Genomic DNA, 27,252 nt, shown 5'->3' with positions numbered 1-27,252 from the left:
AAATGGAGTATTCATCGTCTGCATGCTTTGAGCGCTTCTTAAAAGTGTAATCCCAAGATCTTACCTCATCATTCAAATCGAACACAGGATTGATATTCTGCGGCCAAGTCATAACTTCTGAGTTCAGTCCAATGTCTTCATCAGAGAAGAAGTATACATCCAGGAGATATTGGAGGCGTTTCTGGGACTCACTAATCCTCTCATTCAGTTTGATCATTCCAGTACTCCTGGAGTGCTCGACGAACGCCGTCATCTCCATCAGTTCTTCACTGGTTTCAGGCGTCTTCAATGCACGTTCCTTGATGTTGTGGAACTCATGGCAAATACTGAAACATTATTCAAATGATTAGTCACCGACAAAATGATATAGGAGTAGATGGAATATATTGTCAGCATGATATCTCTGTAGGATCTGTAAGCTTACTACAAGCTCCCATTGTTGAATGCAATATAAACAACATGTTTCAACACAAGAGGCTTCTGACTCACTGATCTGGAAAACACTTCTCAGATAGTGAAGCTCAAACATTCCAATATCTACACCGCTGATATTTTACCACATTCATGCCAAAACACAAGAAAGAAGCTCATCAAAGATCTAGTATGATGGCGTCTGCACCACACCACACCACCTCACCTTTTGTTTTCATTCCTGTGGTCAGAAGCCACTCGGTTCAACAAGAGTTCAGCCAGACCCCTGGATGCCTCAGCAAGACCTCGCTTCAGATCCTCACAGTCGAGTCGGATCATGTCGTAATGTTCAATGCTTGGTAAGCTGAGAATCTCCTTGGCAAGAGCACGGAACTTCTCAATGTACTGAAATTATGGAGAAAACACACTTTTCAGTGAATAGTCTAAGATTGTCAGTTTGAGACAGAATAGCCATCACTAAAACATGTCACTAAGGTTGTTTTGCCATGCAGCCCTCCAGTTCGTCCTGAATCTTTAACAGATTAATAACTCACCTCACAGTACTCATCAAAAGTGTGCTCTGCTTCCATGAAAGCCTCAATTTCGGACTTTGCCTTTCCGTTTACAATGTAGTCATATCTGTCCACTGAAATAGAAGAGGCATGATATCAAAGACTGCCACTAGATGCTTAGACAGTTAGACGAATCTCCTCCAAGCTAGAATAAACTCACAGATAGAAACAACCCAAAAAAGGTCGACTGAATTGCCAAAATTGTCAAAACAAAGCAGGAAAGATTGTCCTTCAAACTTATCGCCCCAGTGAAGCATGATTCTAAATTGAAATTGAAAACCAACTTCAATAAGATTCTTCAATTTTAATAGAATCCTAAAGATGATCTCAATTCTAAATATTTGGCTTCATTATACTTACTGAATGACTGCAAGTGCAGTTGGGGTTCTTCAAAATTTCTCTGACAGGCTTCTTTCAATTTGAATGTGGCGGCATCAACGATATGCTGGGCTACGTTCACATCAGTGTTGACGGTGGTATTCCCGCCAGCCAGCCAAGACTGAACTGTAGGCACTGCCTGCATCGACTTCGTGACCTGATTCACGACGAATAGTACGACTTCCTCCAAGTCTTCATAGGGAGGGTAAAACTGCATCCTTCGGTCATCAAAGGTGAGTTCCATCTTCAGGATAGGGAGGTTGTCCTTGTTTTTCTCATCGAACAGGTTCACCCAGCTCTCCATGGTGCGGACTAGAAGGCCTTTCAGCTGGAAACATAAAAACAAGATCCACAATGAAACATATGCATAATTGTTCTCATGGTAACAGAACCAGTTTGCTCTCAAGGCATACAGGGCAAGACAGACTGAATAATGGCAGACATTTTGACAAGCTATCTCAGAATTTTGGATCATTACCCCCACATCCAGAACTGTTGACATAGAGAGAGGTGTTGCTGCGAGACGGCATACCTTTTTCTGACATAGGATGCCACATCTTAGAGAACTGTGACAGTTTGGGGCAAAGAGTAACAGCATACCTGGTTTGATATGAGGGTCGTCACACAGCTGTAGAACGAATCCATTTTATCTGCCTTGAGGGTCCCAAATGTGTTTTTTTCAGCGAACACATTGATGACTTTCGGGAACCACGTGCTCATGAGTTTCTCCTCCATCTTTTCACAATCTAAGATGACATTGTTGCGCAGGCTCTCAAACTCGATAGCACCCTGGGATCTGTAAATATTGCAAAATAAATCAGCTGTACGAAGATTATAATTTGTATACTCATCATGAAAGAGGACACATATTACAAATACAATTGGAACAATTGGACATTTGTTGGAAGTTTACTCTTAGATCAGAGAGTTTTCTGAATATCTATACAAATCTCACCTGAATGTGGAACAATCGACCATCAGGTAATTGCCAAGAGTTTCCTGGCACATGTTCAGGACGATCTGCATGGCTGGGTGAAGAGTGTGGAGATTATCTCGGATGAAATGCCGATTGTTGAGATAGTCCTCGTGCCAAGGACTAGAGAAATCCAAACCACTGAAAACAACAAGGAGACATGTTTATTACAAATGCATTGGTAAATGTTTCTGAGCAAATGTCTTAATCCTGAGGAGCCAATGATCATTCTTTATAGCCATGCTAACAAGACTTATCGATGATTATTTTCGATTATCAATGACTTTTCATAGGTTTTCTTTTTAAAATTGAACGCCTTCAAAGTATTTGTAAGCCAAACTGAGATATGATAAAAATTCTACAAAAAATATCCGAGCAAGAAAATAAAACACGCCTAACAGTAACACACCCAGAAATTAATTGATACCAATAATCACTACCGGCATTCTAATTTTGGAATAAGAAGTTCAAAATAAAAGACAAAGTCACCAAGAGTAAAACTGTGAACACAGTACAGTGGAAAATACCCTTCCCCGCCTGGTTTTTCTCAAACAGGGCCAACAAAACTATCTATACAAATTATAGTACCAAGAAGTGATAAAGAAAAAATTCCTTTGGGAATTTGTGCATCTGAAAAGTTTTAAATGAAAATACAGATAAGAACCAAATCTAAATTAAATGGCAGCATTCAAAAACATCATGCTTTAACCTTGCTGATAGGATAGATACACCTCTCTCCAGCTTTTCAAACGATGTCCTGGCAAGCATTAAAAGACAACAATCAACATGTAATGCAAACATGAAATCTAACAGAGTGACAGTTCAACTTGGAGAGGAAGGGGTTGTGGTCTCAATACCCCTCTTGACCCCTTTGATTCAGTTGGCTACTGAAGAAACTGGTCAAAACATCCCTCTAGTCAGGCAACAGTGATAAATTTTTCAGTAACGACAGAGCTCATGAAAAATTTGTCATCAGAGAAAAATTGGGAATTACAAATGGATGAGCTGGAATAGCAGGCAAAGGTATTAATTGTACACTGGACATGCAAGGGATTTTGCATTGCAGCTTAAGGACAATCTCATGCAAATCAGTATCGGACAGAGCAGTGAATATCGGAATGGCGTCCTCTTATAGGCTCGCACAACATGCAGGTGGGAATATATAAGTGTGGATTTGAACGAACTCAGAAAGTTTCGTAAGGAATGTGACTGGCAAACATGATGTGGCAAAATTGAACTAGCTTTCTTTAATCAAGCTATCCTATCGACTATCGTAAAGTTCAGCTCAAGATTATGAGCATAAAATACTACAACCTCTGTTTAACTTCTAAAAATTCCCCACATTGAGTACAGGTAGGCCCTACACATATTTATAAGTCATAACTACATGTACAATGATTTCAAAGTATTGAAGGTGCTTAAGATTTACTTTTTTGAGAGGATTGCACTTAAGCGGGTGAAGATTTGATATTTCTTGACGAAGTATGGTTAATGTGGGAGAATGAAGTATATTGGAGTGGTAGGCACTGAAAATCGGACATGCAATTATCTCTTTTCTCAGCAGGACTGCTTTCCTCTGGATACATGCTTTGAATAGATATGATACATTTCCACTTACTCATACAGTTTGATTGGCATTTTGCACCTAAACAGCAACATTGAAATTCATATTGAATTCACAAGTAGGTATTAACTACAAGTTCAAATTACTGTAATCATAATGAAAATCTTTTTCAAGACAAAACAAAACAATACATTTTGTCCAAGTACATGAAGATAACTTGTCAATTAAACACCTTAAGAATGCAACTTTTAAGTTCACTGTTTATTTCAACGAATGGGACAAATGTCAACACACACATTGGGTGTTGTGAGAAAATGTCACAGCACAAGGTGCTTTACACAGCACAGTGAAGATCAAGTGTTCAAACTCAAAGTGTAGACTCTTTTCAAGAATGTCCTGCTGAAACGAAATTGTGATCTCTCAAGAAGATAAAATTAAAAGTGTTAGCCTTACCATGGTTCTTCTGGAGGTGGTCCAGAATCATCCTCCTCTAGTCCTCGTACATCTGGTTTCACAAGGGCATGTTGGACTGAAGAAGAAGAAAAAGTGACTTGTAGGTTTTCATTTTGTGCTGAACCTTACTCCTCAGGGGGATGAAAAGAAGCATCTACAAAGCCCATCACTTTTAACCATCAAATTTGAAAGTGGATATAACAAAATGGCTCTGGAGTCTGAAGGTATCAAATGCAAAAGCTCGCTGTCAGATTTACACACACGTTTGGTGTTAGACAATTCCGGAGGCCAGAGCTATTGGTATCATATTTTTTCATAAAGACTTACCCATTGACTTTTTCATACTCTGGTTAAAGTTGACACTGATTTCCTCAAAGAGTTCTGCGATGACCTCCTTCATCTGGGCGTCGGACTTCAAACGGTCGGGTATCATCTGTAGGATGTTGTCAAACCACTCTTGTTGAATTTCGGTGACCGGCGCACTCTCCACGCACGTTTTCATGAACTGATAATTGAGCTGGAGACACAAGATGAATCAAAGATCACATGATGCTTACATGTATCAGTCAAATGGCCAATTATAAAGGTTAAGGTACATGCAACATGCATCCAAACAAAAAGTTTTTTGGAAAAATATCCGGAGTCTGAATTAGTTTAGATTTTAAACCTTTTCTATCGACTAACTGATTGCAGTTCCTGGAGATATGTTTTTTTACAAATATTTCTGACTAGTGGTAGCAAACTGATACTAACAATCCATTAACATGATAATCCAGCCATGAGCAAGTGATAACATGATAAGCAGTGTCAACCCAAAGCATTTTCAAACTTAAAACTTACCCTAATCCTCCTGTCCTTGCTCATCATCTATTAGAAGTATAGATTTGACAGAGAAAGGAGGATGGAGAAGGAGAAGTGAGAATGAGGTAAAGTTTCGGGTGAGGATGAAGAGGAAGGAGACAAAGGTTTGTGAGGAAGGAGAAGAGGAAGAGCAGCCATGACGACATAGTGGAAGGGGAAGAGAAACAAGAGAGAAAAACATTAATTTCAGGTACATGCATTGATTTACAACATCATGGACATGGCTTGATAATTCTGCAGCTGAAGGACATCTTAAAATGCATTCACACGACACCTAAACATTATCTAGATTTATTCATGGCTTGAATTCTTGCAAGAATTACATGTAGAAGACTATTCAATGGCTAATGGCAGCAAACATTTTGTGCAAAGCGCCTAAATTCAAACCACAAAAAATAATAATACAGCCCAAAGTGAAGACGACAATTTACAATTTACAAGGGAAACTGACATGCAAACCAATTTACTGGAGAAGATGTGTTCTTTTACAAGAATATTTTCATGATCATGCATCAATCGAGTAAGCGCACTTACTAATTTCAAGTCATCTGGAGCCAAGTTCTTACGTTTCCTTAGTTTTTCAATCTTTTGTGGAACAAATTTGGAAAGAATTTTTAATAGTTTATTGAACTGAGAATCCATTGATATCAAATTTACAGCAAATTGTCATAATCAATAAACAAGAGTGCAGGCTGATAATGCAGATTAACCAAATTATCACTTGGTTTTAGACAATCTCACCTGTTCTGGATATTCTGGAGAAGTATCCTCTTTTTCCACCGGTTCCTCTTTGCGGCTCTCCTCAACAGATTGTGCATAAACTTTCATGGCATTTTCCAACCTGAAACATTGAAATTTACATGTAAAAAATTGTAAGAGTTAAACTAAAACATGTGTAAAAGGGACATGAATATAAAATAAATTTAGGTTTTTTTTAGTGTACGTGACACAGAACCCAGTGACTGTGTCGAGCACAACTTCCAAGACCGCTTTTCAAACCATATGGACAAAATATCATATTTTGGTACAAACACAAATTTTTTAAAGGCAACGTACATAATTTTCTTCAGCAATCCTTGTCTGTGTGAAGACATCCTAAAGTTCATGAGTTTGCTGTTGACAAACTTGTCTTCCTTCTTCTCAGGGGTCACAATGGGAGGGAGTCTTGGCAGCCCATCAGGGCCAATGCCCCTGACTTTGGTACCACTCTTACTTTCAACTGGCTTTAGCTCAGCCATCTGAAAAAAAGTGTAAGATACATTAGCCCTGAATCGGAACGGACGCAAAACAAAACATATAGGCCTAGGCTAGGCCTACAATATATTCAGACAAAGATACATATTAGGGCAAGGCCTGTTGGTGTCCTGTTACATGCTGTGGACTGCTGTTGGTCTATGCCTGTGGCGTCAGGTGCAGCCCCTTTCCAGTAGGGCTACTGGCATGGTCGGAGCAGAGACCAAAGCAGTCAAAGTCAAACAGTACGCCCGATGATACGGCATATGCCGATACACGCGATCGGGACGAGAGCTTAGATTACATTGGCGTTGCCATTGACTGACATACTGACGCTTAAACCTGCCTGTAGCTTTTGTAACTGCAGTAAAAACAGTTAAAAAACAGTACAACGGGCACCTGACAACCTACTGGACGCCATCTTGGATTCAATAAACAACACCGAGGGAACATGTAACTCACCTTTAAAGTACGTTTTCTCACTAATTATAAGGATGATTGACTTATTTTTTGTTTGGTTACATCCAATGTGTATAGGTCTTTGTATCCATGTTATGCCTTTTTCCTATAACGATCCATTTGAGGCCGAAATTCTGATATTTTCGGTGTCCCTTAGGTTGTTTTGCTTAGATACACAAAATCTCGCGACGCTGCGAGAATTAATGAGAAATCGAAAAAGCCTGCGCAGGTTTGAAAGCGCTGCTTCGATTGGATAATTACACCGCTGACAGCCAATAGAATTTAGGCTTATGTCTTTGCTTCGGAATCCTGGATACCATCAAAACATGATGGTGGACTTGAGAATTTTGTGTCAATCACATTAAAATAAAGCAAAATTACACTAATTTAAGGAAATATTTTACTAATATTCTCAATTTAGGTAGGTAGGTAAATTGTTGAAGTATGTTTTGGAGTAATTTCGATATGATCGCATGCTTAAAATCCCCAATTGAAGGGATATTTTCTGAAGAGAGAGAAGAGATAACATGAAAACTCACATAAATAAGTGCTGAAGAAAGGGAAGATGTAGATGAAAAAAATCTTCATGCCATGCAGTCAGGCCAGGGTAAAAAAGACAGTGAGTGGGACAAAGCAAAACTCCCCTCACGGTCAGAATAAACAGTGCTCTTTATCCATGAAGGAGTGAATATATATGGCTGGTGCTACCCACACCCTAGGTGTACCCGTGGCGTAGACTAGGCCTATATGCTATAGGGGTTATTGTCATTAACTTTGCACTGTCTGGACGGTGCATCTCCAATCATCATGCTACGTCATGACAACAGCGATTGTAATTATTTTAGGCTTTCAAAGTTTCAACGGGATCAACTCTTATTTAACTTACAGTAGGTACACTACAGTATTGTGTTTGTTTTTGAGTATGCTAATCCTGATGCCTCTACGTTCCTTACATCTAGATATCATTATTTATTTCCAGTTCACAAGCAAGCATGTCTGAGAAAGATGGCGAGTCACCCCAGCCCCAGACAGAGGAGCAAGAATCAGAGACCGTACAACCAGTACAAGAGGCCACTAATGGAGAGGGTGAAGGTGCTGGGGAACAGGAAGCTGATGGTGTAGCTGAGGAGCAGCCAGCTGAGACTACTGAGGAAGCAGTGAATGGTGGAGAGGAACTTGAAGCTAGTGGTGAAGCTGAGGAACAGCCAGCTGAGACTACTGAGGAAGCAGTGAATGGTGGACAAGAACAGGAAGCTAGTGGTGAAGCTGGGGAACAGCCAACAGAGACTACTGATGAAGCAGCGATTGTTGAGGAAGAACAGGAAGCTGCTGGTGAAGCTGAGAGGCAGCCAGCTGAGACTACTGAGGATGCAGTGAATGCTGAACAAGAGGACACTGCCAAAGAAACAGAAGCTGCAGCTGAAACTCAAGAAGTTACAGAAGGAGAACAAGAAGCAGTTGAAGAAACTGGGGAAACCCAAGAGGCTGCCGAGGCAACTGAAGAAGCTGGTGAAGCTTCTGAGGCTGTTGAAGGAGAACAAGAGACCCAAGAGGCTGCTGGGGAAACTGAGGAAGTTACAGAGGCTCAAGAGGCAGGTGCAGGTGGACAGGAGGCTGCCGAGGCAACCGAAGAAGCTGGTGAAGCTCCTGAGGCTGTTGAAGGAGAACAAGAGACCCAAGAGGTTGCTGGGGAAACTGAGGAAGTTACAGAGGCAGGTGCAGGTGGGCAGGAGGTTGCAGAAACACAAGAAGTAAATGAAGCAGAACAGGAGGCCCAAACAGAAGAAGCCACAGGGGACGAGCAGGCTGCAGCCGAAACTGAAGCTCCTGCTGAAGGAGGTGAGGAACCAACCCAAGAAACTCAGGATGCTGAACAAGAGGGGTCAGTCAAAGCAGAAGAAGAAACTGTGGCTGTTGAAGGACAAGAAGTGAAAGAGGTTTCTGAGAAAGGTGAAGAAGCAGCTGTTGAGGTGGCAGCTGAAGGTGAAGGTGAAGCACAGGCAGAGGAAGGAAAAGTGACTGCGGAAGTAGAACAACCAGCAGATGGTGAAGATGCTGGAGAGCAGGCTGTGGCTGGACAGGATGATACAGCTGAAGAAGTGAAGGAGGAACAAGCAGGAGGTGAAGAAGCCAAAGATGAACAGGGAGAAGTGAAAGACGAAGTCCAAGCTGAGGAAGCCCCAAAAGAAGATGGGGCTGCAGAGACTGTTGAAGTCCCCACGGAGGATGGAGCTGCTGAAGCCGAAACAAAGCCAGATCCTGAACAAGAGGCTGCTGCTCCAGCTGAGCCTGCTGAAGCTGAGAAGGCTGCTACTCCTATTCCTGCAACAGAAGATGTTGGATCTGCTACTGAACCAACTAAAGAAGTACCAGAGGTTGATCCACATGCTGCATCACCAAGGGATACAGGTGCCGCATCTCCAGGATCAAAAGTTAATTTGGATGCTACTGCCACGGGTAAGTGTGATTTGAGTTTGACTCTGCCTTTTGACCTTAATGCCTGACAATTACTCCCTTTGTTTAAATTCTTATTCTGACTTCATTCATTAGATTCTTCATCTTTCATTCATAGATCTCTCTCAAACAATATCTTAACCAGTGATATTTATGTCCTGTTCTGTTGTATATTTCAGTGAAATTTGTGTTGATGCCAAGTGGTCAAGTTGCTACCCTTGCATGTACCTTGGGGCAGACACTTCGTGAGCTTAAGGATCACTTTGCTACAGAACTCAAGATGTCCTCCAGTGTTCTCTTGCTGATATTTGAAGGTGAGCAAAGGTCAGATAAGCCTGCTGTGGCCTAAGAACTGATCTGCAGGTACAATTTCACAAGCTGAAATTGAAATCAAATTGAAATAATATATTGATATCTGTAGATTATCCTGTGAATTCATTTAATATTACCCTCATTTCAGGCCGTAACATTTCAAACACTATGCGGTTGGCAGACTTAGGAGTTGGTCCTAATGGAACAATCCAACTTGAGCTATCATCAGTGGATCCAGTCAATTCCCCACTGAAACAGTACAGACCGAGACAGGAGTATCACATGCCCGATGTAATCTCTGTTAAAGTACAAGGAGGTATGTATGTATGGGGTCATGGTCTTTTTGCTGTGACACACTGATGACAAGCTATGTGGATTGCAAAATAAAGACAATGAGTATGATGGGTGTGACATTGGTGACACTTGCATTATGTGTGACAAAAGTGACACTTATATTGATTGTGACAGGGGCTCCTATAAAAACTGAATAAAAAAAGCTGTTCATATTCATTCACGAAGATGAGTGTGATTGGTTTGTGCCGTGATTTTGTGTAAAACTGTTTTCTTCTGTTTTAGATGATGGTGAATACAAAGATGTGGTGGTTGAAATTGAACGATCAGTTCGAAAGAAGCCCTACCTCGGTGGTTATCGCCATAAGAAAACTTCAGTAGAATTCCACCATGCTTCTGCCCAGACCATGGCTAAGCCACGCCCTTCAAATAACCTGGAGAGAAATTGCCGTGACACACAGACAGTCCAGCAACGGCACCGTGTGCAGCAGACGAAAAGTGACACATCAACCCAGATGACGAAAATTGGCGTTTATGTCTCGAACATGGAGGATAAACTGGTCATCCCGGGGAAATATATCACTGCGGATCAGCGTCGAGCTGAAAAGCTTGCAAATATCATCACGATTCAGAAATATTATCGGCGATGGTTAGCGATACGATCGGTTGAGAAGATCCGCGAGGATCGTGATAAGAGGCTGGAGTGGGAGAAGGAGGAGGAGATGAGGAAGAAAAAAGAAAAAGAGGATAGGATCAAACGAGAATTTGAACGGAGAATGAATCCTAAGGCCAAGGAAGACTTTGATTTACTTTATCATGCTCTTGAAAGTAAGTGTTGATACTCAATTGTGAAATTCGATAAGATCCCTTTCTTCCATTATCTCCTGATATCATTTAGGTTCATCTTCTATGTGACATGGGCCTCGTTTTGCTGTGACGGGTCACAAAATATAAATGGGTCATATTGCCTAATCGGTGGATGATGATGAAATTGAGAGAGACATCAAACATACATGTAGGATAGTTTGGTATTGTCAAGATATTGTGGAATTACCATGTCAATGTAGAAAAAACGGGGAGAAATGTTTAGAAGTTTACATATTAGTTTTCCCTTTTGCGTGTAGATCTTGGGCTACATTGTTTCTCTTTCTAAATCCAGAGTGGCGTCAAGAAGAACTGGACCACATCAATTCAACCCTTAGTGGTGCTGAGCGTAAGGCTGCCCTGTGCCAGCTCTTAGAACAAGAAACACAGCTTATTTCATCTATTGGGCGGCACAAACTCGAAGCCGATAACGAAAATAAACAGAAGAGGATACAATCTTTCCTTGATAAGGTAATAATTTCTTCTGCGTAAGATGATCTTTGTTCAAGAACTATACCAATGATGATCTTTTTTGTGTGCATGTAAGTCAAATATTGATTGTTTTTCTGATTCTATTTTAGGCTGCAGCCCCAAAGAGATGGCGAGGCCACGATGGTAAAATGACTGAAATGGACACACCATATACCATCAGAGCCCAAGAATTACGTGATATCTATGCCACGACAAGCATGAGGTACCTGACACAGGATGAAAGGTTGGATGTTCTGCTGACCTTGAAACATACAGTCAAGGTGAGTAAATATATCTTTATTCTGTTATCCCTTTGACTCAAGAGAAAGTGTGTAATTTTCCCTTTTTCTGGACAAGTTTTGTGTCTAGTACTTTAACTGAGTTATACCAGCATCTTTGGTGGAAGGTTTCACTGTGGTGAGTGTAAGGGTACTGGGAGAAGGTAGAGGGTGCTTCGTGGATAGGCTAAACATGGTTCCTTCCTGGCGCAAAAGTTCAATTTTGTTTGCTTTTCTCTCCAAGGCTACTGAAAATAACCTGGATTTACCCAGCCATAGTTGCTCAAATTGACTTCATTTGGTTTATTTTCAGGAACATGATTGTAAACTAACCCAGGAGATTATAGAGTTGATTGACCGTGAGGCTGACCTCCTAATGCGTGGGGTCAAGGAGACAAACCTCGAGGGGCTGAGGAAGAGAATATCAACGCTGTTCTTACAGTACATAAAGACTCCAATGTTCAACCCAGAAGTCACGAGTCTGCTCAAGGTGGGCAAACGTTTATGCCAAATATATAGTTTTTTGACGTGTACGATTCAGGTGGTGGTAGAGTTCACTGTACAGAATGTTTTCATTTGAACTTGTAAATATTGAAGCGTATGTAATCCCTTTCCAAACTCATTGGATGATTTTTGTATCATCATTAAAGTTACCTTAGACAACACATGGTCATAGCTGAATCTGTAGCTGAATTGCTCAAGTCTCCTTTCAAACTTCCTAGTGTGTTCCTTGAAGATTTTGAAATTGAGAACCTTTGATAATCTATTCCAGGTTCCTCAAGACCCTGCAGTTCTGCGTAAGAACATCTACTTCTGTCAAAGTTGTAACCAGTACCTTCCGTCCACTGACTTCCAACTTTCCTCAAACGCCCGAACCGTTGGCAAATGCGCCAAATGCAACAAGAAAGACAATGATGCAAGAGTGCGCCAGGATTACAGTCATTATCGCTTCATGCTCAAGGCGCTTCGCAAGTCGGAAGAAGGCTATGACGATGACTCAAAAATTGCATTCCTGTTACAGGTATGAGTTTTTCTTTATCTCAGTTCTAAATAACTTTGTCAGGTTTCGTATGGTGATTACCGTTAACTATGAAATTTTTGGGAACTGTCTAAAAGGGCAGGGTGGAAATTGGTAATAATCTCAATCTGCTCTGCCTTCAGCTAGTCCTTGGCAACATCATCCCAGGAAGAGCTAATAAAGGATTTTTTTTTCCAGGAGGGTGACTTACGTTATCTTGTTGAGAATGTTTGGAGTAGCCAGAGTGTGCTCAGCGCCTGGGATGACCTCTATGACCTTGTACTTGTACGCTGGGACAGGAACGAGGAGTGGTCACCATGGAACTGCATCCTGTTGACAAAGGAGGAGGCGTCTGCTCATACCAAATTGGAGAATCTGGAAGAGGTGAGTTGTTTTCTCATCATTGGCTGCCTGCTGCACAGGTTTATTCAATATTATTGCCTGATGTTGGAATATGGAATCTTGAAGACTGATGTACAGATGCACATTTTGCTAAATCCTGCTGTTCCTTCTCTTGTTCCAGGGTTATGGTAAAGTCTTCATCCACAAGGTGGATCATAAACACACACTCGCAAAGAACTACTTCGCACGTGTACCAGGAATGGCTCAGTTGATGAAGACCAAGGAGCCCAAGAACCCTAACAGCCGAATGCCAACAATATCGGGCAAAAAATTATCCGTCCAAGCGTCTGCTTGAGTTAATACAAAGACAACAACAGTGGACAGTTTAGTTAGTAATAAATTTTCAACAATTTTTAAGTGAGTGCCAACAATGTTTGGTTTTCATGAGAAAACTGCATGGCAACTGTTGAAACTACAATCATTCATTTTGTTGTTGAAGATGTGTACTTTGAGGATCTGATTGTTCAGTTGGTGAGTACGTTTTATGGCAATGACTGCCCTGAAAAGTGTCCATGTTTTTCATATGCAGTTGCATTGGCGTTGGAAGGATTCTCAGGAGACGAATACACTTTCGGGGGCCAAGAAAGTTACCTGTAGCTGTACATGTTCTTCAGGTAGTTTTCGACAAGCTTTAAATTGACCAATATTTTGGTAAGAATGTTTTTTTTAAAGATTCCCATCATATTCAAAGTGATAAAACTTACGGCACTATGTTCAAACATAAGCCTTGCAAGGTATTAAATTATCTGTGATTGTTAGAGATTATTATGTGTATAGTAAAGTCTATTTTATCCAGCAATGAAGATGTTTTCCGTCCAGTGTCTAGCTTGTGGTTTGTCCCAATGTCCAAATATTATTAGTCAGTAATGTTTCTGTGATATATTTCACTTTGTCCAATTTGGTCTGCAGCACTTAGTTGAATCAACTATTGCTTACATTCTGACACAAATACATATATTTGTTTCCATCCAATAAGCTACAAGACTTAGGCAAGTGGTAAGTGCATGTAACAGTGGTCAAGTTGTCAGTATGAGTAATAATGTAGCACATCGGAATTCCCTGTATGTATTGGTGGTCAAGATGCCAGTTCACTGGAGCAGCAAAATTGTTGGTATTTTCAAATTTGCCAGACGAAGAAGTTGATTGATATTCGCAATGTTCGTCTGAGTAAAGGAACTGTGGACTATCTAAAACACCCTTTGTCATGATTAAGGACAAATTCAATTTTTTATGCTGCAGTTTATTCAGTTATAGCCGTCCATTATAGTTTTATTCTCTCAGTCTAATCATGTGAGGTGATGATATCAATTTTTATAGTGTTGTATAATTATTGTAAAAAGATTCTGTAAAGTTTTTATCACTGTATATAACAATAAAATGTGTTGAAATTTTAAAAGAATTTATGTTCAGTTAATTGATCCAAAAGATGTGCCTTAGCAAAGACAATTCAATGTCATGCCATGCCAAGGCAAAAGACAGATCCAAGAAAAATATCTGAATCCATCCAATCACAACGTTACTATTACCATTAGACTGTAAAAGGCTGCTCTCTGGACCCAAAGGACAATGTATCCACCAGCTGATCAAGTTGATCATTGTCTTCATCAAATCTAGTTAATCATGCAGATGCAGCTTAATATGATTCCCTTCATCGGAGTGACAGAGTGAAAATGTGTCTCAGATACAAGAAACAAACTTCACCTGGCTATGATTCAAAAAACAAGGTCCTCTTCTCAATCAGTGGAGACAACTGTTTATAATTTTTAACTAATTTCTGTCACAATCTGTCAACCACCTCTTGAGGGAAAAGTGGGCCTCTAATGTCGTTCACATCTTGATATCATACAATGAAATCAACATGACATGAAATGCTCATCCCAATTACTACCAACCAGCATTTCAACAACTTGTCACAACCAGACACGGAGACAATTTTTGCTGCGAATTCGTTCTGTAGCCTCGGTTTCGATTTCGGGCTATTTTTAGAATCACGTCACTTGACCGGGTTACCCTGGAGGGATTGCACCACAGCTGTCAAAAGCTTGCAATGAACATGAATATAAAGCCAAAACACAGCAAATGTTGTCAGACAACTTCATTTGATTCAGCAGGAACACTTCTTGGTAAGGTAGTGAGGTTTTGGTGTATTTCACTAGCCGATTTGTTACTTTTATATAGTAATTTCATTGTATTTGCTGCATACAAAATCAAAATGTACACAAACTACACTACATACAGGATGTGTCAAAAAGTATTACCCTTCTACAAAATTTGCTATCTTCCTGCTATGTGTTGATAAGCTTTCTGGTAAACTTATTCTCCTTCTTGCCAATCTTGGGCTTCTGTTAGGCCTAGCTAGAGCATGTTTCAGTCAGCCAGTCATACGCCGATACGGCATATACATGTATTGACTTATTCTCTTTCAATTCATACTCTTGTATATTATATTTCTTTCAGTTTCTGACAAGCCTGATTGAACGCAAAGATGGTTTTGAAGACCGTTCACCACAACAGGACCATCCTAAACACTGGTAACACTGTTAAGTGTGCCAATAGAAACCATGTCAAAACCTATATCCGACAGGGGACAGTGGTCAAGACAGTCACTGCATCAGAGGAGGGGGAGACAGTTGATTTCAATCTGGATCAAGCTGAATTAACCCCAGGTAGCGTGATCTTTAGACATTGGCATTTCTCACTGTTTTATCGCTTGGCCTGGGCCGCAGGCATCCCAGGAGGTTCAGGGTTGAAGAAATGTTAAGAGAATCTTCAATATTGTGAAGAACATGACGGTTACAATCATAAAGGAGTGCAATCACACTATCTTTACAGTCTCTATACCCTGGTGGAAGGACCACAAAAGACTTATTTGTTTGCAGATACTTGGGTGCATATTGAAGTACCAGAAGATTGCCAATGTGAAAAGCGTATTAGAATTCAAAATTTTGCTGAAAACAATAAAAAGTTTGGAGGTGACCTTTCACAGTTCAGCAGTATTGCGACCATCTTGACTTTTAGCATAAAAGTTTTAATCTGTACTTTTCAATGTTTTAGGTGTCGTGTACTCACTGAACAAGAAAGGGCGATGGAACCTCCCAGAGCAAATAAAAAAGAAGGTCATTGGAGGAACACTTGGCAAAGAAGAATTCAAGGTTTCCTATCTGAAGCAACTGAAGTTGCATCGTCGTAATACCTGCATGGAATACGTGGCCAGCTGCGGAGATATCAGACAAATCGTCGCCAAGGGTCAGTCGTACTTCAACGAAAAGAGCATCCTTCTGGGTAAAAAGCGCCGCCGTAAAAATCCCAAACGGGCATTCCCTCTGCAGCCTGAATTCCTTGATGAGGACAAGGTAAAACTTCCAGAGCATCCAGAGGTCCATTTTGATGTCTATGTCCCAAGCAAGAAGGACTCGGTTATGACATACAACAAGAAGTATATTGGTGGTCATGACGATAAACTGTCGTCATATGATGGTGAGTGTGTTCATATTTTCCGGTCATGCAGAAGTTGATACAGCATGTATTTGCTGGAACAATGATATTTCGTGATTTTTTATACTGATTCAACCCAAATTTTGTCAGTGGGACACCAGAAATGGACATTGACGTGCATCATGAAATGTACATTTGTATTGTATATCCCAATCATATATCAATCCGTCTGACTTTGAAATAGGTTTTATTTTTTGTGTGACATATATGCAAATGGTTCAATGTCATCCTATTCTCGATATTTCAGATGCAAGATTAGTTCAAAATGGCCGCTCCACCAAGGGTGGGAGATCCCGAACGCGTGTTTGTCGAGTCCTATTAGATGACAGTCAGTGGTTGGCTGAAGATGATTTCTCTGAAGATGAAGACGACAGCTTCGATGAATCAGAAAAGGAAGATTTTATGGAGAGAAATATGTCATGTGACTTTCCCCAACTTGTCGATTCTGCAATATGCAAATTTACTGCAAGTACCAGGAAGGAGAAGAGAATCTCATATAATCAGATTCCAGTTGATTCAGACTTTACGCTTTGCGGTCGAAAAAATAAGGTGGTGTTTGTCGATAAGGATATGGCTGATGATGTGGATGCTGGAATCAATTATGAATCAAAAATGGAAAATCTCTCTTCAAAGCCTGAGATGATACCCGTCATGGTACAGATCGACGAGATTACTACGGAAGCAGTCAACCTGGAACAGGCGTTTGGTGACAAATACCACGAGGCACCTGTCTTCCCCAGGAAATTTATCATTGACATGACAGAAGCTGTCCGTCATCGTCTAAAAGATGTTGTCCACATGGCTACTCCTGATTTCACAGCCTACCTGATATTTGAGGAAGTGGAGGATGCTAAGAAGTTTGATGTTTATCATCCATTTAGGTGAGTTAACTTGAAGTACATGTAGGCCTGTCCCGTCAATAAAGGTTTCTCTTCAGGCATTTAACTTTTCCTGCCATCAGAATATAACATAAACATCATGATACCAGCAGCCCGGTGCCAAGATCATTGATGGTGTTGTCTGTTCCCAACAAACGAGGTCAAAATCACTTTGACACACCAGTATACATGTATATTTCATCTTTCATTTCCCTTTTAAGAATGAAACATGTTCTTATGTGTCCAGCAGAAACTCGTTGGGTGAATAGAATTGGTTAACCGTACATATTTCCTAATATTTTTTTGATCTTTCTTTCAGGGTGTCTCTAAATGGTAACTTCAACCTTGAATCCATTGCTGTGGAAACCATTGACGACGAGCAGACTTATACTGTCCAAGAGGTCATTGATGCTGCAGTGGCCTATGTTGGTATCCTCCCAGAAGAAAGGTAAATTCCCTTGACCTCAAAAAGTCTGATTCCCTTAATGATGTTGTGGTGTAGAAAGAAGGGAGGCTTGTATCATTCTTTCAATGATTGCTCTGCAGATGCCTTTGACTGTAACTGAAACGGCCCGAGGACACCAGTTGGAACAACCATGGGGACATACTAAACTGAGGAGGTTTTTACCATAAGGTATATTCCTCCCTTTGCTTTCTTTGATAACAAATGAAAAAATAACTTGTCTTATATTTTCAGTTTCAAGACTGCTATTGACGTCCCATCACAAGTCTACAAATCTGATCCCTATGACCTGGTTGCGGGTGTGTGTGATTGGCAAGTGGAGACTCTGGAGCCAGAGGAAGCTTATCAAAAGGTTAGCATCTTCTGAAGTCTGCTATATCATAATGCATCACCCTAAATCTCGGTTTGGTAAGACTATTTGCCTCCTTCAAGTTGTGTGCCTCTTGTGGTGAAGTGGCCATACTGTCGAGTTGGGGGGTCAATCTCTGTTGATTTCGTAGTCTGAGTGAGTGATGTTGGAAACATCGAAGGCTGACCCGAGGAATTCTTATGATTAGATCTTGATGTTCCTCGAAGCTTACCTGTGACATTCCAACCTTGTGTTCATGATGTATAATATCTGTAGAATGGATTTCATTAACTTTCATGTATGTTCACTTTTTTAGATTCTCCTGAAAGAATGTGAAGAAGTTACCTATGCTTCACGGGATCCCTTCACTCTCAGTGACCTACATGGAAATGTATGCAACATCTGCTTCGAAGACATTGGCCAATGTGGATATTCTGCAACCGCCCTGAAAAAGTGCCAGCACTGGTTCTGCCATGATTGTTGGAGGCACCACTTGTTGGCCCAGATCAATAGAGGGGCCACCGAGATCACTTGTCCAGTAAGTCTACCAGATGAAGAGTAATTTCAAGTCTTAAAAGATAGCTTGTGTTGTGCCAGGCAGACACGAGGCCTGATTAATGGCAGTAAGGTTGTGCAGGTTCCATTGTACGTGTAAATGATGTAACCTTTTGTACCTAAAGGTGCGTACACAAACAATTGCAGAACATTAGGTGTTTGTTTTGACTTTGCCTGTTTTACAGCTGTCTTATGACTGTGACATGATCTCTTGCACCAGAATGCAAACAAGGACAGCAATAGACTTAGAAACCAATATTTGAGAGATTGCCATTGTCATATGGAGTTCTTATCGTTTCTTCGATGTTTTCAGGCTCATGACTGTAGTGATATTGTTGACGACATAACGATTCTCACTCTTGTCAATCTTAACGCATACCAAAAGTATCACAATCTCAAGCGGACTGTTGCTCTTCAAAAGCATGGGTGGAAATGGTGTCCAAATGTGAAGTGTACGAGAGCTTTCATAGTGGGGAAGAAAAGTGAGTAACCTAAAATACGCAATCGCCACACAATTGTCCTGGGATGATTGACTTGCAGACAGAAGATCTTGTTCTTGAACTGCGTATTGCCATTGCAACAAATTCACAGCTTGAATTTATATTTAAGCCTGATTCTGCGGAGATCATTTTCCAAAGGAGGAAAAACAATTTGAAAATTTGGATGGGGAGATTTTATGCTCTGTATGTGTTCATTCCATATGCCATGTTACAATACTTGTATTCCTCTGTTTTCTAGATAGTCCTGATGAACCTGTCATCATTGGTTGCAACTGTGGAACAGTGTATTGTGAGATGTGTCACAATGAACCACACTGGCCAGCAAGTTGTCAAGTCGCCAAAAATTACTGGGAAAAACTCGTCAAAAACAGTAAGTTGACATCAGGTTTGGACAGGTTGAATCGATTTTCTTTTTGCAATAACTGAGACAGACAAAACCAAAATTGGCTATTTGAAGCCAATAACCCGCTACTTCAAATACCTTTAGCTTGAGGTGGAGACCTGGGGTTTTTTTTCTTACTGTACTCCAGTGTTGCAGATTTAACACAAATCTGTTTTTTTGTTGTAGGAGATGACAAGGACACTTATCTAGTCAGTTTCAAAGACTTGAAGGATACAAAAGTAGTACAAGTCATGACGAAGCAGTGCCCCAAGTGTTTCAGTGTGTTAGAGAAAGGCACAGGCTGCGATCACATGATCTGCATCTGCAAAGTGAATTTCTGTTGGCATTGTGGGATGGTGTTAGAAGGTGTGTACTCACATCCATATCCATGCAAGGTCACACCTTTAAAGGTAAGTTTAAGGTTAGGATGCCATTGCGTCTTCAGTCCTACATATTGGGTGATATGAATAAAGACTAGCAAATGCTGTTATCTAAAAATCCATGTACATTTACACTAGGCTGTTATGTACAAAACTGAAGTAAAAGCATTTGCTAGTCTTTATTCATATCACCCAATAGCTCCTTGGAAACCCTGGACTGGAGTAACAACGGAGTAAGCCCTTTGTTTGTGGATTTAAAAAAAAGTGCTTTATAGATGAGTAACTTTACATTGCACTTTGTAACCGTTATCATGAGGATTTCATTTCCACATGATTTAGTATTGTTAAACTTTAAAAGTGTCATAGCCTCGGGGTAGGTGATATCTCTTATCTGTTGTGTTTCTACTATTTTCCTTTTGTGTAACTTTCAAATGCTTGAAATCTAATTTCAGCGTGTCGAAATTATGCCTATCGCGTCAAAATATGAATGGCATCACAAAGTTGGTGTGTCATCTCTCTACGAGTTGGCAGTTCGGCATCACAAAGTGAGGAAATTTTCACCTTTCCAGAAGAATTCAAGGCAGAATGTCTCCAAACATCTAATGGTGAGTAAATCCATTTTCTGATCGCACTCTTAGGGTGTGTGGCAAAGAAAGTGAGAACATCTGCCCCTATAAGATGCGAGCAGTTTGTCGGTTACATCTTATAAGCTACGGTTATCACTGCCATCTGGCATCTCTAGTGAATAAAAAATCAAGCAGATCTCTTACATTGTATACTCATAAGTACTCCCTGTTGAGAAGACAGTAATTTTTAGTGAAGACAATACCCCAGCAAAGTGTCTATGTCTTGTGCTTTAATCTTACGCTCAATCTCCATTTTCAGCGTGCTCTCCCTAGTCCCCTTCGTGAGGATTCCTCATCCACCGCTAACCCTGCCAGAGTTTTACCACTGATGGAAGCATGTGCCCTCAGAGTAAAACACCAAACAGAAATTGCCCAGCTCCTACGAAAGGCATCTGCACTTAGGTCCGAGGTGAGGAGATGGGATATTATCCTTGTTTGACTTAACACAAACGTTTGTTCTGACCATGAGACTGTGATTTAGAAATTTTAAACATACAAATACAATTTAAGTTTTACTCCAGGTAACATTGATAGATGAGAAGCTTAAAGATGAAGACTTTAATATGATTTGGATTGTTGGGCACCTTCTTTGACATGCCTAGTTTTAAATGCCTTCAGAAGTCCTTGAGGGTTTGAAAGCCAGTTAGGGGCAAAGTCACAACCAGTTCCGGTTAACCTGTTCTGCCACTTGTCACTTCAACTCCGAAGTCACTGCATTCTGGAGACTCATCACCCTCTCTTTCACTATAATTTATCTATTTCCAGCTTCATTACCTTGTTGAGTATGCTGCCATTACCATTAACGCAAACAGAGCGAGACTTCCGCATGATGGGAAGTTCCGTGAAATACTAGGATCTCTCAGCTTTGTGGCCAGTCGACTCGATATGGTAGGTAGTCACTTAGTGATATTAGTTGGATGGTTGTGGTGGTTTAATGTTGGTGGCTGAAATCAGAGCAACCATATCAGTAAAATGAAAAAATCTTTGAGGTCAAATGAATAGACGTGGTGAGTGTTTGATTGTCTCCATTTTCTTCTAGCTGCTACAGTATGGTGCCTGCACCTTGAAACCCAGTGATACTTTAGAGAGGCTAGAATACCATACGTCACTTGCAGTGGAGCATGGAACAAGTTTGATCCGGCTGTTAGTGGGGAAGCACCCAATGTAAATGGAAGGATAAAGATCTCTGTGTTAGGAAAAGGACTCAGGTCACCAGGACATTCAAGCCCAAATAAGATACCAAGTTTGAGGGACTGTTCACTGTCTTTGAAAGTTTCTGCTCTGCTCCTGATCAACTCTCAGGGGATGACTTTGTAGGGGACGGGTAGGGGTTGGGGGAGGGAGATGGGTGTTATTTATCAGCTCAGTGAGCAGGTGAAGTAAATCAGTGGTGTGTGCTCTGTATCTATACCATTGTATTACTAGTGGGGTGGGATAAGGGAGACAATGGGGTGCTATTCATACCTATGTCATTTCCCAGAACTGGGTACAGATGAAGTTATATTTCACAATAAATCATTACTGAAGTACTTTTGTTTTGTGCGCTTGTATTTGACTTGTATCTACTATTATGGTCCATACCGACCCTTATGAAAAAATTATGCCGTGCTTGTTGTGACTGTCTTCAAGGAGACATTGAGACTGCAGCGCTATCAGTTCCAAAGGGTCCTGTGGCTGTCCTCCTGTTGACCCAAGTACTCCTTGTTTGTTGTGACTGTCTTCAAGGAGACATCGAGACTGCAGCTCTATCAATTTCAAAGGGTCCTGTTGCTGTCCTCCGGTGGACCCAAGTATACCTTGTTTGTTGTGACTGTCTTCAAGGAGACATTGAGACTGCAGCTCTATCAATTCCAAAGGGTCCTGTGGCTGTCCTCCTGTGGACCCAAGTACTCCTTGCTTGTTGTGACTGTCTTCAAGGAGACATTGAAACTGCAGCTCTGTCGATTCCAAAGAGTCTTGTTGCTGTCCTCCTGTGGACCCAATTACACTTTGCTTGTTGTGACTGTCTTCAAGGAGACATTGAAACTGCAGCTCTATAAATTGCAAAGGGTCATGATGCTGTCCTTCTGAACCAAGAACCTTATTTGGATACCTAGAATTTGGTATGCTATACAGTACCAAGTAACATACTTGGACCCAAGTGTGTCTTGCTTGTTGTGACTGTCTTCAAGAGCACACAGAGACTGCAACTCCAGCCATTGCAAAGGGTCTTGATCCTTTCCTTCTGTATTAAGTACCTTTGGGTCTGGCATTTTTTCCAGATTTACTGCTTGCATGGATGGAGCTGTTTAGGCCAATTTCTGTACTGGTAGTAATACTCCTTCAATATGGTTTGTCAGAGTTGTAAGTAGAATCTTCACAAAACTTCTATGAATTCAAGTTTGATCAGGGATGACTTCTAGAACTTATCGAACAACCAAAAGACTAAACAAAGACATGGATTCATTCAACCGCACAAACTTTATTGTACAGTTATAACAACTGATTTTTAATCAACATACCCCTTGAGGCTGTTTTCAGCATCCAGAATCACAAATTACTCCCGGCAGAAACAGTACGTCAAGAGGTTCACTAGTACATTTAGACAATATCAAAATATACATTATAATTTACAACTTTGTACAAGTTATCACAAATTTTGTTTCGCATGTATTGTATTGTATTGTACCTCTGAGTACAATAATAGTCTGATTCCATTACAGAGGGAAACCCTGGTTTCCCATGTTCTACAGGCTTTGTGGGTTAGTTACAATTGCCAAATCAATATCAGTTTTAAAATCTCAAGTCAAAATGAATGTATACAACTTTTGGACGGCAATGTTCATGGACGGAATATCAAATGACACATACTCATACTATACAATTTTTGGACGGAGAAAAGATTGATCCGAGCATTGCACTAAATTGGTCTGGCAAAATAATTACACCAGCTTCCCCATAGCCACAGCCAAAGGCCCATCACAACATCTCTTATGGTATACACTAACCTCCTAGCCATTGCCACAAGTGCACCATTGCAATCTACAACCATTGTTTTTCAGCTTCCACAATCCGTCTTCGTAGGGATGGACAAATACTATTAGATTAGATAACTGTTCCCAAACTCTCTGACCGTGGCTGAATGTCCATCAGATCTTTCTAACAGAAATAACATTGTCCCTTTTTTAATACTTGATGAGCTTAAGTCCTGCTATGAAAGTATAAAGCACCGCACAGTACTACTGAGGGAGCATTCCGACAGTCACAACACCAGCAGTTTGTTCGGCCCCGGTGCTTCACAGCTGGTTAGCTATCCACTTAACACATTCCAACAGTCCTTTCTGGTTTCAATGCGTGCTACGTCCACCCATGAGCAGGAAAGTGTCGATTCTTTTGCCCCTCATTTCCTAACCATTTTTTCTTGAACTGCGGAAAGCGATCCTGGATGAGCTGCTCCTCCAACGGAGACGGTACAACTTTGGAACTCCCCGTTTTCGGATGCGAGACTAATACGTAGTGACTGGAAAAGAATATAGATGGCGTTATTAGCAACGGACAAACGGATGGCATTTTTAGCTAACTTTGAATAGACTCTTGAGAAAGTGGAAATGACAAAGGTATCATTGATCACAGAAAGTGTAGACTTTTAAAGTTACTTTTATAGGACTGGAAACGTCAGTGTACTTCAAAAAACCTTGCCTTTAGTGGAAATTTGCATTTCTTTCCTTACCTGCATTTGCTTGGTATAGATTTACTTGAGACCGGACGCAGAACATTAAATGGATTTCTCGGGTCAAATAACCGTGGGTCAATGTGGGTTGAGGATTTCTTTTGCAATCGCAGATTTGCTTCCTCAGAGCTTTGCCGCTGCATTTTTAATCTGGAATGTGAATTAAAAAAACTTTTGATCAAATCCACTAGACCAATCGCCTGCTTTTGCCACTCCTATACTGTTCCTTAATCCCTAAACGGAATTTGGAAGCCTCCCTAACGATGCATCCACTCCCGCAAATATCTTTTTCATCATAGCATGGGCACTGCATTTTCCTTATGCATTTTGATCCATATTATACTCACCTGAATGGCATTTCTGAATTAAGTTCAGCCTTCTGCTGGTCTTTCTGAGCAGCAAAGGCAGATCTGACTCGTATCTCTTGTTGTGTCTGTGGCCGTGACGGCGGTGGTGGGACGGGCGTTGATGGAAGGTGGTGTCGACCGTAACCCACCGGTACACTGTTTGCCCTCTCTACATGCCCCAATGAGAGCGAGGCTTCAGAACGCGTGAAATAGCCAGCTACAAAAATGAAACAGAAAGGGTCAACATTTGATTCGCAAAAGTCAACATTTCAACTGTAATACATAAACCATTAACTTTGGTATCAAATGAGATATTCATTCCACCACTAATTGAAAATGAGCTAATTTACCAACTTTTAGCTTTGCAAACATTCCACAGTGTATAGTATAAATAACCAAAAAGTTGATGATTTTTTCATGTTTGGTCCTGTTGTGATGATCAGATTTACAGAAAATGCGGGCATCAAGTAATTGTCACTCACATTCTCCGTCGCACTCCCGATGCCCCAAGAGCTGTTTCCGCTTTTGTTTCTGTCTCATCTCCAGTAGATGGCGGCGGTGTGCGGCACTCTGAGCACGGTACTCTTTCTGCATTTTCATCAACATGTGCCTAAAAAAACACACAAATTCACATCCACAACTTTGTCTATATGTTTTGTTAAATAATGTAACTTATAAACTTATACAGAGGTAACTTATCCACAAAGCAATATTTTGCTGGAGTCAGAAATCTAAACTGCACAGCATAATTCACCTTTCAATCATGCGTTCTTGCCAGTTGTCTTCAAAGTTTGTCCCATCATTCTTGTAAAGCTTGTCAAGGGAGATTCTGCAATGAGACAGAAATAGAAACACATTATTGTCACCTTCGTGAATTTTTTTCCACTAAACCCTGAATCTCTATTCAGCTGAAAGACAATAAAAGAAGGCAATTTCTTCACCTCGAACTTGAATCTATATCCAAAAATGCACCAATATAACCTGAGACAACTTATCGAAAATATGTGGAGTTGAAATCCCGCACACACACCTCCAATGCACAACAACAGTATTAGGGACAACTCCAACCAGGGAAACATCTATGTCAATAAATCACCAAGCCATACAGTGTTCAATACCATGCAATCACTCCACTTTAACGAGACCAAGATATTGGTTGACTTTCTACAACAATGCACACAGATCATTTGTTATATTCGGGTTGAAACGCAATACTGTAAAAGCTGATATATCACAGGAAATTTCTGCCAAGGAAGTAGGCTGCCCGACAGTTTTTTCAATAAAGTAACCAATATTGCAACCACACCATGGAAACAGTAAAGACCGTGTTTGCTATATTAACCAGAGCCATTAATCATAGTATTGATTGATATTATCAAAATGCAAGAAAATGCTTCTGTTACAAAATGGCATTGACGTGATGATCTCGATTCCAGTTCTGAACTCAATGAAATGGCCAGGGGCCATTGTGCTCACCGTAAGTATTTTTAGTAGACAGTTACAGAAAGTGCTACAGTATGTAGGCCTCTCATAATTTATACATGCATCTGTGACCAGTTCAGAGCCGGCCCTGGCCAAGTGGTGAATCCGAGACTTGTGGTTCCAAGCTTGTAGAGTCTAGGTGAAAATGATAGTGAAGAAACGTGCCACTCCATGACAATGGTGAATATATTTTTAACTTTGACCTCAGTGACCCTGACAGGTAGGTCAAATAACAAACCAGGGTGATATGTGATGTAGACACATCCACCTGACCATAACAATTTCATCACTCGTTACACTACAGCAATCGGCAAAAAACGATTTCCAAGATGGCCGCCTAATTAAATCTATGGCACCAAATAAATCAAAAAATGAAGAAAATGTAAGATAGAACTCAGAAAAGAAAAAAGGAAAAGATGAAAAATAAAAATATTTTTGGCTGTCCTTGACCGGGGTTTGAACTCACGACCTTTGGATTGCCACAATACGAGGAAAAACACACAAAACATGCAATTTCGGCCATATTTGAATTCCGATCTGGCTGAAACTTGGCATACAAATAGTGGCTTCTTAGATGCATCATTACACAAAATTAAAACTCTTTACATTGAACAACGACAAAACGTACCAAGAACGGTAAAGTTTTCAACTTTGACCTCTGTGAACTTGAAAGGTGGGTCAAATCAAAAACCCGTAAGATATGTGATGTATCCTTGCTGGGAGTACCTACCATGAAACTTTTATCAAAAACAAATCAGTAATAAGCGAGAAATCACACTTTTTGAGTTTTGAGTTTGGGCCCCCTGGTGGCCAAGTCAATAATCAGACCGAACCAAAATTCAGTGTAAAAGGTCAACTGACCTAGGGGGTCATTTGTTTAAAGTTTCAAGTTCATAACTGTTGCGGTTGAGAAACGTGCCATAGTTACACTCAAACGGCAAATTTACACCATTTGACCTCTGCGACCTTAAAAAGTAGGTCAAATCCGAAAAATCGTGCAACATCTGAGGTAACCTTGCTAGGGGCCCCTGCCATAAAAATTTCATCAAAAACAATTTGCTAATAAGCAGGCTATTGCACTTCTTACTTTTT

The 27,252-nt window shown here is 40.6% G+C and overlaps 4 protein-coding genes across 11 annotated transcripts in view; 2 read left to right on the top strand and 2 right to left on the bottom strand.

Annotated features, from left to right (window-relative positions):
• Window positions 1–7,084, bottom strand: part of LOC135491469 (dynein axonemal heavy chain 12-like) — a 33,874-nt gene extending 26,790 nt beyond the window's left edge. For 2 of the 4 annotated variants that reach the window (XM_064777364.1, XM_064777365.1), the window contains exons 1-13: window positions 6,908–7,084; window positions 6,269–6,450; window positions 5,954–6,053; window positions 5,192–5,218; window positions 4,679–4,868; window positions 4,352–4,427; window positions 3,044–3,091; window positions 2,317–2,475; window positions 1,962–2,157; window positions 1,344–1,689; window positions 966–1,057; window positions 638–816; window positions 65–326 (exon numbers count right to left, since the gene is read on the bottom strand). In XM_064777364.1, the coding sequence (XP_064633434.1) occupies window positions 65–326; window positions 638–816; window positions 966–1,057; window positions 1,344–1,689; window positions 1,962–2,157; window positions 2,317–2,475; window positions 3,044–3,091; window positions 4,352–4,427; window positions 4,679–4,868; window positions 5,192–5,218; window positions 5,954–6,053; window positions 6,269–6,450 (1,857 nt within the window). In that variant the 5' untranslated portion in view covers window positions 6,908–7,084. The remainder of the gene's footprint in view (window positions 1–64; window positions 327–637; window positions 817–965; window positions 1,058–1,343; window positions 1,690–1,961; window positions 2,158–2,316; window positions 2,476–3,043; window positions 3,092–4,351; window positions 4,428–4,678; window positions 4,869–5,191; window positions 5,219–5,953; window positions 6,054–6,268; window positions 6,451–6,907) is intronic. The other 2 variants (XM_064777366.1, XM_064777367.1) reach the window with 1 other exon arrangement.
• A 139-nt stretch (window positions 7,085–7,223) lies between these two features.
• On the top strand, window positions 7,224–14,378 carry LOC135490722 (IQ motif and ubiquitin-like domain-containing protein). Of its 3 annotated transcripts, XM_064776119.1 has the most exons (12): window positions 7,224–7,325; window positions 7,884–8,500; window positions 8,627–9,361; window positions 9,538–9,672; window positions 9,819–9,986; window positions 10,247–10,789; window positions 11,121–11,296; window positions 11,407–11,577; window positions 11,888–12,064; window positions 12,347–12,595; window positions 12,791–12,976; window positions 13,116–14,378. In XM_064776119.1, the coding sequence occupies exons 2-12, from the start codon at window positions 7,897–7,899 to the stop codon at window positions 13,287–13,289; spliced, it is 3,318 nt and encodes a 1,105-aa protein (XP_064632189.1). In that variant the 5' UTR covers window positions 7,224–7,325; window positions 7,884–7,896; the 3' UTR covers window positions 13,290–14,378. The 3 variants fall into 3 exon arrangements, with proteins under 3 accessions (XP_064632189.1, XP_064632187.1, XP_064632188.1); XM_064776117.1 differs by having other exon boundaries at window positions 7,884–9,361; XM_064776118.1 differs by having other exon boundaries at window positions 7,236–7,329; window positions 7,884–9,361.
• A 623-nt stretch (window positions 14,379–15,001) lies between these two features.
• LOC135490723 (uncharacterized) lies at window positions 15,002–22,151 on the top strand. Its single transcript, XM_064776120.1, has 14 exons — window positions 15,002–15,117; window positions 15,452–15,660; window positions 16,049–16,471; window positions 16,737–17,370; window positions 17,687–17,815; window positions 18,065–18,182; window positions 18,496–18,717; window positions 19,048–19,216; window positions 19,473–19,604; window positions 19,803–20,026; window positions 20,449–20,601; window positions 20,882–21,031; window positions 21,388–21,510; window positions 21,662–22,151. The coding sequence occupies exons 2-14, from the start codon at window positions 15,480–15,482 to the stop codon at window positions 21,788–21,790; spliced, it is 2,787 nt and encodes a 928-aa protein (XP_064632190.1). The 5' UTR covers window positions 15,002–15,117; window positions 15,452–15,479; the 3' UTR covers window positions 21,791–22,151.
• Window positions 22,152–23,063: 912 nt separating this feature from the next.
• Window positions 23,064–27,252, bottom strand: part of LOC135490771 (uncharacterized) — a 29,598-nt gene continuing 25,409 nt past the window's right edge. For all 3 annotated transcript variants that reach the window (XM_064776244.1, XM_064776246.1, XM_064776245.1), the window contains 5 exons: window positions 25,433–25,507; window positions 25,161–25,288; window positions 24,679–24,895; window positions 24,332–24,481; window positions 23,064–24,121 (listed from right to left, as the gene is read on the bottom strand). In XM_064776244.1, coding sequence (XP_064632314.1) covers window positions 23,959–24,121; window positions 24,332–24,481; window positions 24,679–24,895; window positions 25,161–25,288; window positions 25,433–25,507 — 733 coding nt within the window. In that variant the 3' untranslated portion in view covers window positions 23,064–23,958. The remainder of the gene's footprint in view (window positions 24,122–24,331; window positions 24,482–24,678; window positions 24,896–25,160; window positions 25,289–25,432; window positions 25,508–27,252) is intronic.

Source organism: Lineus longissimus, chromosome 7, assembly GCF_910592395.1.
Source record: "Lineus longissimus chromosome 7, tnLinLong1.2, whole genome shotgun sequence".
In the NCBI taxonomy this organism is placed as follows: domain Eukaryota; kingdom Metazoa; phylum Nemertea; class Pilidiophora; order Heteronemertea; family Lineidae; genus Lineus; species Lineus longissimus.
The sequence above is the reverse complement of the archived record's forward strand: the minus strand, read 5'-3'. Positions and strand labels throughout refer to the sequence as shown.